Raw genomic sequence first — 13,413 nt, forward strand, 5'->3', positions numbered from 1 at the left:
AAAAACAGTTTTCTTAAAACTTGAACAAATTTTTAAAACACATTTTAAAAGACTCTTATGCTTGAGGTCATTACCATGACTATGGGATATGAGGTTGAATAAAAATGCAAAAGGTCACTTAAGCAAATTTATCCTAACTAAGACAATAACCTATACATCTTCAAGCTAATTTTCTTCATCAAACATTCTTCACAAAAGTTTAGCAGAATCTTCAAGATCTCCAACAATTTTAACATAGAAGACATTATTGGTTATTTTCTTACCATTAGTCCATGTCTTTGTATGAAACTTATATCCATTAACAAAGCACATGTTTCATGATGTTTCCTTTGAATTAGGTACCCAAGATACTATCTTTAATTTTGGGCCGATTACCACATTCCTTTCATCATAAACTTGTGTTGTAGTGATAGGAGAAGATTATATTTATTTATGAATTTCTGACCAAATAAAAACGTGTATGGGTTGAGGTTACACTTACATAGCTCTTGAACCATTCAGGAAAAATGGTATGTATAACGATTCGTCATTGATTTAGTAAACTTGTAAGAACAATCTTGAAAGATTAAAGTAGTCAACAAACTATACAGCCTACAATAATTGACTTGAAACTAGGTACAATTAATTTGTTCAAAAATGACAATATGTATTCGACTTCATCATTTGAATGTGCTTGAGGATCATTTCTCAAACTTGTATTCAACAATAAGGTGACATGTTTGAAATAATGAGAGCATAAATACGTTATCTCTCGGTGTATGTAGAATACACAGATTGATCCTTCTACTCGTGCAAAATTACCCACTAATCTCTTTGCATCTCCTATCAACCTAAAGTAGGCATGTAATTGTTATCTTTTGTTGAATGGTAAACATTGAAATAAATAAGACAATCATTACCTTTCAAAGGGATACATCCATTAGTATTGAACAAGATCATCAAGTATTGCTTCCATAGGAAGATGAATGATGAGGTGTTCCATTGAATCAAAAAAAGTTGGGGAGAATATTTTTTCTAACTTACATAGGATGATTGGTATGTTTTCTTCCATTCTGACAAGATCATTCATCCTCAATGTATTAGAACATGATTATTTAAAAAATCGACTTAAGTCAACAAGGGCATTCCACACAAATTCTAGGAATGACCGAAAAACAATTTGGAGTAAATCCTCCATGAAAACATGACAATCATGACTTTTCATGCCATGCATACTTCCCTTATCATGATTTGCCCACCTTGTTATGTTAGAGGCATAATCATCTAGCATCTTCAACTTGTTGATCCATATATAAATTGATTTAGCATCTTCACTTGAGAACATGTAGTTGGTCTTTGGCTTTGTTAACTTTTCATTTTGTAATTGAACCAACTTCAAGTCTCCAGGGCCACACAATTCAATGACATCCATTTTGGCCTTTTGAATGTCCTTTGTTTTACCCTTAACATCCATTATAGTGTTGAAGATATTATCAAAAAAATTATTTTCTATGTGCATAACATTAAGGTTGTGCCTTAACGAATTGTCCATCAAATATGGCAGATCTCAAAATATTGATCTTTTAGTCAAATTATGATATTGTCAATACTCAGGTAATGTTTCAAATGGAACATTTGTCACTTTTGGAAAGTCACAAAGAAACTCCCTTTCATTTAAGAAATAAGGTGGGTCATCATTTTCAGGTCTATTTCTTAGGAATCTCCTTTGACTCCTCTTGAAAGGATGATTGTCTTCCTAAATGTATGATATCAAGTTCATACAAGCTTTCATCAATCACATACATATCTCAAATTTATACTCATATAAACTCGTAATCAAATTCAGTTTAACTAACTTTATAACCTAATATGCAAACAGATACTAGATTAACTTATTATCTAAATCAGTTATCTAAAGTTCTATTAAAAAAAAGTATAAATAGTTTCTTTTACTTGAAAAATCTTTATTTTAGTGGAAACTTTAACTCTACTAGAAAAACCACTCCAAAATCTAGAGACCTAAAACATATTATTCAAATATCACTAAAGCCCGATATATGGTAAAACTAGTTGAGATGAATATTGCTCTTAACTGTTGTCATCAATATTTATGATTAAATCCTAAAGAAAAACAAAAAATGAAAAATCTTTAAATTAAAAATAAATTTACCATGTTTGAAACTACTACTAGAATGTATAATTAGATTTTAGAATAGATAAATTATAAGAAAAAACTGAAGAGAAGAGAAAGAGGGAAAGAGGGAAAGAGAGAGAAAAAAAAGTGGGTCCGTGCTTTAAGGGTCTGACATCACATCTCCTTTACCTTTTACTTTTTTACGTATTCTTGTCATATTTCAATTATAATATAGTTATACTTATTTTTCAACTAATAATTATGATTTCATTCAGTTTATTTCTTTATGATAATATATTGATTTATTTTATATATTCTTTTATTTTCTTAAATTCTTTTGTTTATTAGAATCATTTATTTAAATTTTTAGTATATATCATCCAATTACTCAATAATAAGATTCATATACTGTTGAATTTAATTGATTCCATATTATTGTAAACTGCTAAATACATATATTCGATCATTATCATATGTACCCAAACTCTTGTTCTAATTTGTCAAAAAGTATTCATTTAAGAGAATGAGAAGAATAATTCCTAGTCTTTGCATCGTGAAGGCATGACTCCTTCAAGAATAATAAAGATTAATTTTATCTAAATATTAACATTATAATAGGACTGCTAAGCCGACAGCAATTGAAAATATACAAAATAAAATATACAACACGCACGTTCGCATTTAGTTAAGAAAAAAATTGAAAGATTAAAATAATAATTTGTCAATTTTTAGTTGGTCAAATTATTTCGACAATATGTTATTCATATAAATAATTCTAGTCTTTCCTTCCATTTCAATTCAAACAATATCTACGGCCTTCCCCTATTGTAATATACTATTTATCATACAATATCAAACTTTCAAGTGACTTTTATATCACGTTTCATCTTTCAAAATATTTTTTCTTTCTAAATATTTAATTTATCTAATATTTAAAAATGTGTTTTATAAATTTAATTTAACTAGTTTATTTTTATGTTTTACATTTATTATCGTGTTATATTTATTATTATTATTATTTAATGACCTTATTTAAATTTAAGGTGTTTCTTGTATAAAAAGGGTGAGATAAAAGTCAAGAACGACAATGAAGTTTGTAAATTTAAAGTGTTCACTTTCAAGCACGCTTTCACAGTTTTTTTTAATATATTAAATTATGATGTTTCACATATTATTTATCCTTTTTACTTTTTTAATAAAAAACATATTTATTTGCTATCTTTAGATTTATAAAAATTTCTAGTATTACTTTTAACTTTTATTATTAGCTATAACTAGTTTAACACTAAATATAAATATTAATTAAAATATTTAAAATAACAATAACTTATTTTAAATTAAAATATTTAAACTACACTTAAGCAATTCAATTTAGCAATGTATTTATTAACAATATATAAAAAATCCGAGGCATTTAACAATATTTTGCATTCTCTTTATTTAAGGAATTATTCAAGGGTCTTTTTTTCTACCTAAAAATGATCCGAGGCATTTAAGACAATTATTATCTCAATTCAGTTTGTTTCTTTAATTTGCTATATAGTCAAGTACATGTTAGAACTTTGTTGTATTATTTTCCATCCAATATATAATTTTATTCAAATAAATACATTGTTCAAATATTGTTTAAATATCTATATTTAAGTTATTTATATTTTCTAAAAGTACAATACTTGTTTAAAATTGTATCGAGACTGAGTGAGTCACGTCACTTGATCTCGGTGACTAACTAACCGGTTGGTCAACCACATTAAAAGCATAGTTGCAATAAATAACAAGTAAGGAAACATCCTACAAAAATCAGCGTCACAACCCACTAAATCCGAACGACACCTCGATAAATCAGTTAAGACTGGTTTATTGAAGATATGCTCCAAACATACCTTCCTAATAATCAGGGCCACATCCTTAAAAATCAACTAACACTGATTTAATGTATATATATGTTAGATATAGGCCATCAATAGAATAAGGTACGTTTTTATCAGTTATACAATCTCAATATAGAGTATTTACTTGATCGTTGGAGAATCTTTTACAAATTTACTCCTGACCGAGCACTAAGGAACTAAAGAGAAGAAGTGTTGAAGTCTAGAAGTAAAAGAACGTAAGGGAGAACGATCGAGTAACCAAACCCACAACAGTAATTATAGTCAATTTTAGATATTATCTAGATTTACTCTGTCTATACAATTACATAAACAAATTAAGTGCACACTAAACAAATATATTTTCATAGCCAAAAAGTCAGTAAATTACATATTAAAATCTATTATTTAACTTGTACCTTATATAAAAAAATTTAACGTAACTAATATTATGGTTGAGTTAAATATTTTGTACACTTCTTTTTTTTTTTAAGGCAAAAGGTTGAAATTATTTAATTATCTCAAATTATTAAAATTAATATACAATGAAAAAATACTTTATACGTTCAATGAAAGGAGAATATGATATTCTTTTATGTGCATCGGTTCTTTCAAATATTTCATATTCTTCTAGATTATATAAAATTAATTTAATTAAATAAGTTCAATATATAAGCCAATAAATAAAAGCTCAATAAATAAAATAAATAAATAAATAATCATTAAACCTAATAAATATTAAACATAAATAACTCGTACCTTTTACATTAACATAATTGGTTATAAAATAAATGCAAGACAGCTAATTAATAATGGATAAATAAATGAATATGATTTTACTCCAACCATCGTTTTATTTTCTCTCTACTATTTTTCTAATGATATCTTTATTTGTTCAAAATCTTAAATACTTTTAAATACTATATCTTAAATAAAGAAAAGAACGAAACTCATTAATAAATTTGTAATAATTTCAATATAAATGAAAATAATAATTACATTCTTATTGTATATAGAATTTAACATACACTTTTATTTTGAAAAAATAATAAATAAATTAACAAATGTGATAGAATAAAAATGAAAGATGAGATAGAAGAGAAATTAATTACTATTTTCTTCACCCTAATTTTACAAGATATTTTTTATAAAAATTCTTATTATTTTTATAATACTTTCTAGTTGTTCATTGCAATAATTTTTTTTTATTAAAATAGCTCAATGAGTTTTAGTTTATTTACCGTAAATGTAATTTTTAGGAAGATCAGATAATTAAAAAATTTAATTTAAAGAAAACCTCATTATCATTATTTTCCTTTCGTATATTAAATATATAAAAGTAAATTTAGAAAATTATTATTATGCCATACAGATTTAATGTTACTACTTTAATTTAGTGGTATTTAGTAAATACATACATGTATTTATTCTTATGTAGAAATACAAAAAAAAAATAGAAAATCTTTTAAAATATTTTACTAAAAAATGTTGGAACCTTAAATTATACTTGAAATGAAACTTTAAAATGAATGTTTGTTTTTAAAGATAGAAGAAAGTATATGAATATAATAAATATTGCACCTTTCACTTTCTTGCTGAGTCAAAATAGTTTTTATATAATTTTACTTGTTATAAATAAACCAAATGTGCACGTCCGTGAAGAACCAGAAATATTATTGAGCCATGCATGACTTTTGTGCCAAAAGAAACTACAAAAAACAGAGCACTTGAACACTCTTCAACTTTTGCCTCCTTCACGCTATGTCCATTCGCAAGGCACTCACAAATCTCCTACACACTTTCAAAGACAAAGCCTCAGTGATTGCAGCATCACTCTCAATCAAGCGTCACGTGTCCACCGTTCGCGTCCATGTCCTGCGCGCCACCACTCACCGCCTCGCCTCTTCTCCGTCGGAGTCCCAAATCGCCGACGTTCTCTCCGCAGGTCGCGGCTCTTATCTCCTGCCACGCAACTGCATAGAGGCAATCATGGACCGCCTTCACAGAACTCAAAGCGCCACGGTGGCACTGAAATGCCTCTTCACTCTCCACAACATCGTATCCGAGGGACCCTTAACGCTAAAGGACAACCTCTCGCACTACCCTTCGCACGGAGGACACAACGCTCTTAACCTCGCTACCTTCCGCGACGACACGGACGTGGAATCTCTGGAGCTCAGCTCGTGGGTTCGATGGTACGCGAATGTTCTGGAACATGTCTTGACGGTTTCGCGCGTTTTGGGTTATTATCTAACAAGCGACGGCGTCGGAAGAGAGTTTTCGGGGGTATCTAGCGTTGAGTTGCTGTGTAAAATACGAAGTTTAGTCGATTTCGTGGAGCAGGTGAGTAACGCGCCTGAGTCGCTGCACCTTCAGAGGATCGACTTGATGTACAGAATTGTGAGATTGGTTTGCGATGATTACGGGCGCGTGCAGCGTGAGATTTCACTGCATGTGGAGGAGAGTGAGAGGAGGGTGGGGGATTTGGGTGTGGACGAGTTGAGAGAGTTGGTGCAGTTTTTGAAGAGGTTGGAAGAGTGTAGGGAAAGGTTGATTGTTTTGTTTGTGAATAGAAAGAAAAACACTTTGTTTTGGGATTTGATCGGTAAGGTTAAAAGGAAAGGGGTGGAAGAAATGGAGGATATGGAAGGAATGTGGTTGACTGTGGTGATTGACGGTAGGAACGATTTGACTCACTCGACTCGGTTCACCAACCCTTTTCTTGAGCCCGGCGAAATTTTATATTCCGGTCCCACCGGGTGGCGCGTGGCCACATGTCAGCTAACTGTTCAAACGTTGGGATGACAATTTCCAACGGTCTTATTCTCTATAAGCTGTCCTCTGTCGTTTGTTTGTTTTTTTTTCTCTGTTCATTTTTTACTTTTTGATTTCTTTTTCTTTGAGGTTTTTGATTTTGTACATTGTCAAGAGAAAATGGAACAAACACATCATAAATATATTTGTTGCGAGAGAGAGAGAGAGAGAGAGAGAGAGAGAGAGAGAGAGAGAGAGAGAGAGAGAGAGAGAGAGAGAGAGAGAGAGAGAGAGAGAGAGAGAGAGAGAGAGAGAGAGATTTTTTATAAATTTGACTTTAAGCCTTATCATATGTTCTCTGGAGTTACTCTGAAATCGGATGAGATGTTACATCCGTAAGCTATATCGCGGGTCCAACGCAAGAAAAAGTGAAGGAAATTTCATTACACTTTATTCTTTTTTGTGTAAATTATTTTTCATGATTAAAGTTATTGAAGAATTGCGGATGAATTGTTGGTGCATTGTTTAATGATGTGTCATATGTTACAATGATTAAAAGTGTGGATTGTTACCTAATAGTCATATTATTGGCTTTGGCCTAAGGAGAAAATATTGGTTTAGTTCCAAGAAATTAGGTAGAATCTTGTGTGGAGTGCAGTAACTTATAAGATTTGGGTGAGTACGTGCATGAATGATATTATTTAATAGTCATGGATTCATACAATAGTCTTTCTAATTCTAGTAAATCCTATCATTATTAGTTCCAAAACTTACTTGCTTTTTATACTCTTTGGATGCGTAGAAGTTGAATGGTTATGAGAATATGAACAAATGAGTAGGAGTGATAGCATTTAATTAGAGATAAAAGGGTATTTTAGGAAATCACTCATTTTTTATGAAATTCAATAAAATTGATTATTTTTTAAATATCTATGCAGTAACCTTTAAACAACTTGTATTTTGGAACAGATGGAGTCATGCTAGAAATAGATGGAATTGGAGAAATAACGTGTTATTTAAGTGTTTGAAAATAATGGAGGTTCATATATCATTATTTGAAAATAATTGAAGATGGAACAGTGTTCTATTACAATAAGTATCGATTCAAGGAGTAAGCAAAACATATAATAATCACATAATCAATTATACAATATTCAAATCATTAACCCACAATATTTAAAATATTAACATAATGAAAACTCCTAACTAAAGATTAAGTAAATAATGTTTTTAATAAGGTTTTATCCATAATTTTAACTGATTATTTTTATCATTGTCGAGTTCATACCACTTTCTTTAAATTAGAATACCAACATTCTAATTGAAATTGAGTTAATAATTAATCTAATGATACCTCAACTAAAACATTTCAATTGAAATTAACTGTCTCGATTTGTTCGACGAAATAAATAAAATTATATGTGAAGTTTTTAAGGTTTTGAATTTGTTTATTTTGACCAAAAAAATATGTATTTAAAAAAAGTTGATTAAGATTTTAACAAAATCAGTCATTAATATAAAAATTTGTAGTAATATAACGATACAGCTCGCCTTTGAATCTCGTTCGTTTGTCTTGGAAGAAGTTTTGAAGGGCCAAGAGCAATCTGAGGTAAGGCACATTATTATATTTTTAGAAAAATAAAATAAATTTTGACAACCATTTTTTAAATAACCACGTAATTATTATTTTTTAATATACTCAAATAATAATAAGAAGAAATACAAATAAATTTTTTAGATAAAATATTAATATAATAGTTGTATAAAATAACTGGTTATAGTTTTCATCCTCCTAACTATATACCATACATGTTATAGATCACCAATTCTTAATTGGCATTAATGAATTTGAGTTTGAAGATTAATTAAAATTTGAGTTACAGATTATCAAATTAAGTTAGTTCACATCTCTATAATATTAAATTGCAGTTTTGGTTGAAATATAACCTCAACCACCAGCTTGATTAATGATCAACCACAATTTCGCATAAAAACATTTTATAATTCTTTTAGAATATAAATGTATTGTAGATTGTGTCATATTAATTTTAAAGTTTTAACTCAATAAATTATTGTAAATTGTAAACTTATATTATAAACTAATTCCTTTAAACAAATATATATATATATATATATATACTTTATTTTAAAAATCGAATTCAACCATCGGAGTTCACTAAATAACTGGTGAATCGACTAATCATCAATTAAAGTAAATTAATCTAAAACCTGATAACGAACTAGAAAATTGATAAAAAGAAATTAATTCACGGCATATTGATTACAAATATTTAATACAACATTATATTTATTTTTACAAATAAAATAAACATAAAGTATTTGTCATTTTCATTATAATAAGAACAAAGACTTAGCTAGTTACTATCCTTCTTAATTCTTGTTGTAAAACAAGATAGACTTGCCTTTAACCTTGTTATGAGATTCTCATAATTTGTTGGGAACTATGAAAGGAGAAACTAATATATAAACAAATATTTGATAAAAAAAATTGTGGAAGCCACTAGTCAATGCAATGTAGTTAAACTATTCATTAAGGAATTTGCTAGATGAATTTTGAATAATGTCAAACTAAAGAAGAAGAAATATATTATTATCAAATTAGCTATAAATGTAGACTATTATGGTGTTATGGTATGATGATGGGAAAAAAACTTTTGGATTTGAGCAAAATGTTAGAAGAAGAAGGAAGTGCAATATGAGTTTTTCCATTATTATAAATGGTTGTTAAAGGTTTTTGAATGCCATTAAGCATTCAATTACTTTGATGCCTAGTGCTAAGCTAGTTTGATTTGAAGTTTATTAGAATAAGATAATCTTGGTCAATTTAAAAGGTGTTGGAGGAAAGAAATCTATGAAAAAACATTGAAAGGTTGTGGAATGAATTTCATGGTGATTATTTTTCAAACTCAAGAAAACAATATTTAAAACAAGAACAATTTGCAAAAATAAATAGAAAATGGATTGAGAATTCAAATAGGGTAAGGACATGTCACCTTCAAGATGTTTATCAAAAGATATGTATAAAAAAACTCATCGCTTGAAAAAAATTTCAGGATAAAATCAAAATAAATAAGAACTCTCAAAGACTCATAAAGATATATCTCACTAAAATATTTCAAACATTTTTCAAAGAGTGATTTTACAATAATGTTTTATCTTCTTTATATAGGAAATGTCACAACCAATGAAGAGGAAAAGACACTCAACTAGTGTTAGAAACTCAAATATAAACATAAAACTACTTAAGTTAAAGTTAAAACCCAACTAATTCTATGTTAAACACTTAGTTAACTCCTAATTAATCCTTACACATAGATGATTCCTTGAAATTAAAAGGTATAATTACCTTATTTGTCCCTACATTTAGGATCAATATTTAATTTAGTACTGTGGTTTTAAAACAAAAAATTAATTTGGTCCCTATGTTTGTATCCAAATTGGTCCTTTCAATTAAGTCTTAGCTTACGACGTCAAATTTTGCTTATGTGGCAGAGAGAGGTGCTTATGTGACTTCACACTCTCCCTGGTCGGACCCACTACGTCAATCTCCATCATCCCCACCATCTTCACTCCCTGCCTTGCCTTCAGCCACACCCGTTTCGCCACCGGAAAATTCTCGTCCTCGTTAACTGCAAAGGACTCTAAAATGGGAACATGTAGCATTGTGGAGTAAAAGAGATTGTCGAAGAAGCTAGATCAAACTCCAACAGATTATCCTCCATCTGGTACCCACCAATAACGATGGAAGTTGTTGTGGGACCTTCTAGCTCCAAACCTCCATCCACAAATCCAAGCCATTGCACTTTTTTGTTAACCTTCACCATTGAATTCACCCCATAGATTCTCCATTCAACCCCGCCTCTAAGAACCAAATCAATTGTTGGCACATTGGGTCCAGTCACAGTCTTTCCAACTATTCTTGAACTGAAGCACACCCCAAACGGCACCACCAAAGACACTCTCTTCATCTTCATATATTTGCAGTTGACGAGCACAAGAATTTTGTTGCTATTGTTGTAGACTGTGAGGGTCTCGGTGGCCTTGGAGAGCTCGGTGGTCAGTCCCTTGAGAATGGTGTGGACGGGGTAGATTGAGAAAGTGGGAGGAGGAGGAGGTGGGCGAAGGCGGCGAAGCGATAGGGGTGTCGAAGGGGCGGTGGTCGGGCAGCGAGGAAGAGATATTGGAGAGGGAGCGACGAATGGACTGAAGGAGGATGGTGAGGGCGGGGAATAGTTTATGGACATTGTACAATAGTGTCGTGCGCGTGGAAGGAGAAGAGGAACCGGCTGCCGTCGGCGAAGCGGGCACAACTGAAGGTGAGGCAGGGAGTGAGGACAGTTGGGATGATGAAGATTGACGTGGTGGGTCCAATCGGGGAGAGCGTGAAGCCACATAAGCAACATTTAACGCCGTAAGCTGAGACTTAATGGAAAGAACCAATTTGGATACATTTAAAAAACATAGAGACCAAATTAATTTTTTTTAAAACCATTGTACTAAATTAAATATTAATCCTAAATATAGGGACGAATAAGGTAATTATACCTTATTAAATTTAAGGAAAAATTTATCATTACACTTCCAAGAAGCACATGTGCATTGAGAGGTTAAAAATCATGTGAAGTAGTTAGATGTATTGGTTAAAAACTCTTTATAAAACTTTTAATCTTTATAATTTTATCCAACATGTGTCTATTTGTGTCTCTTGGATAGAAGAATATTTCAAGAGAATCCAAAATATTTTATGAACTAACAGATTTTTAAAAAATTGAGAGCTTCTTTATTTTTTATTCAAATTCTTTTTATTGATAACTAAAAAAAGTTATGTGGTCTTTGAAGAAAATCGTGTTCCATTAATGCTTATGTATGGACCGGATGCAAAACAAAGGCAGTTGCATTTTGAACCCCCGTATTTTTAAGTTGCATCCCCATAAAATTTGAAATGGTAAGTTTATCTTTCTGAAATTTATATTATGCAACATACAAGCTAGAATACAATTTTATATTTCGTAATGTATATTTTAAAATATAAAATTATATTATGGAATGTTTAATTCAAAATACAAAGTTTATAAATTTTTTTAAAAAGTTATTTTAAAAAACAATACATTTTGGATTGTTTATTTCAAAATGTATTAATACATTAAAAAATATACAATTCACAATGTATTTCCAATACAGATTTGGATTGGAAATGCATTCCAAGTATATTATATTATAAAATGTATATTCTAGACACAACTTGAAATAGAAATATATGTATTTCAAATTGTGCATTCTAGAATATAAAAATTTGAAGTTAAAAGTTTCAAAATATACAATCTATAATTTTACTAAATTACATATTCCAAATTGAATGCACGTAACTAATAATTTATTTTCAAAAGGATAAAATTAAAATTTTAATTTTTATAAAAAAAGTGCTTAAAATTATGGGGGTGAGAATGCAATGGCCCAAAACAAATTACACTTTTCAATATTTGAACTTTTCTTCCTACACCCCATGGTTTAATCCTACACCAAGCAAATTATACTTTTGTATGTATGGGCTTTTCTTCCTACATCCCATGGTTTCCTCCTACACTCATGGGATGGTGATATTACCAAATTATCCTTAGTAAAATAAATAAACAAATCCTAGAAATACCCCATTTCTCTTCAAGCCGAATCTCTCAACAATTTCTTCCACCCATCTATTCTTGCAACACTGAAGGATGGAGTATTAAGTGTTGAGGGAACACCTATTATAAAAGCTAGTTCATCATTGACAGTGCTGGAAGTAATCTCAATTTTATGCTTTCTTCTTCACACCATTTTTTCCATTGCTTAGGAGAGAGAAAATTTGATGTTCCAGTGCAAATATGAGGCAAAGCATAGTGGAAATCTAGAATACAAAGAAAATGATTGTAATTTGCTGTGCTAATTCAAAATATAAATGGTATATTATAAATTCTAGAATCCAAAATATAATATAAAATTTATATTTTACATCCATAATACAAATTTTATATTTTTAATTATACAATCTCAAATATAAATTTTGTATTTTGGAATTTTTGGATCTAGAAAAACTTTATGATCTATAAAATCCAAAATAAAAAATTCGATTATAAATTGAATAATTTGAATTATAATTTTATATTATGAATTATACAGTATATATAAAATCTAAATTTTTATATTTCAGATTCAATAATTCATAATGCATCGAGATTTCACAATCTAAAATTGAAAAAAATAATAATCTACTTTTAAAATTTATAGAATTAAGAAAGTGTAGGAAGAAATTATAGGATTGAAGGAAAAAATTTGCTCCATATATGTGTGTAGTGGGGGCGCAACGAGGTAGATATGTGGGTTGGTCCACCTCGTGTTTAGCCAGTAAAATGTAGGTCATGCTGACCTGTCCAACGAGTTTATTTCACTAGCCCGCCCTATATAAGAGGTAGGCCGCATAAAGAAAATATTATTTTTTTTAAAAATTAAAATTTCATTAATTGTAAAAAAATTCTCTTTTTACTGTTGAAAAATTAAAATTTTATTGTTCAATTAATTCAATTAAGATAAAAATATGAATTAAAGTAATAAGGTTGATAAAAGACTATTAAAAATAATTAAAGTTTTGCTTTGCATATATTTTTCTATATATGTATATAA

At 29.5% G+C, this 13,413-nt stretch overlaps 1 protein-coding gene across 1 annotated transcript; it reads left to right on the top strand.

Annotated features, from left to right (window-relative positions):
• The first annotated feature begins 5,645 nt into the window (after positions 1 to 5,645).
• On the top strand, positions 5,646 to 6,933 carry LOC137826998 (putative clathrin assembly protein At4g40080). The gene has a single exon (XM_068633167.1). It carries the CDS (start codon positions 5,743 to 5,745, stop codon positions 6,784 to 6,786), a length of 1,044 nt encoding a protein of 347 aa, XP_068489268.1. The 5' UTR covers positions 5,646 to 5,742; the 3' UTR covers positions 6,787 to 6,933.
• Positions 6,934 to 13,413: the final 6,480 nt, after the last annotated feature.

Source organism: Phaseolus vulgaris, chromosome 8 (assembly GCF_000499845.2).
Source record: "Phaseolus vulgaris cultivar G19833 chromosome 8, P. vulgaris v2.0, whole genome shotgun sequence".
NCBI classification, from domain to species: Eukaryota; Viridiplantae; Streptophyta; class Magnoliopsida; order Fabales; family Fabaceae; genus Phaseolus; species Phaseolus vulgaris.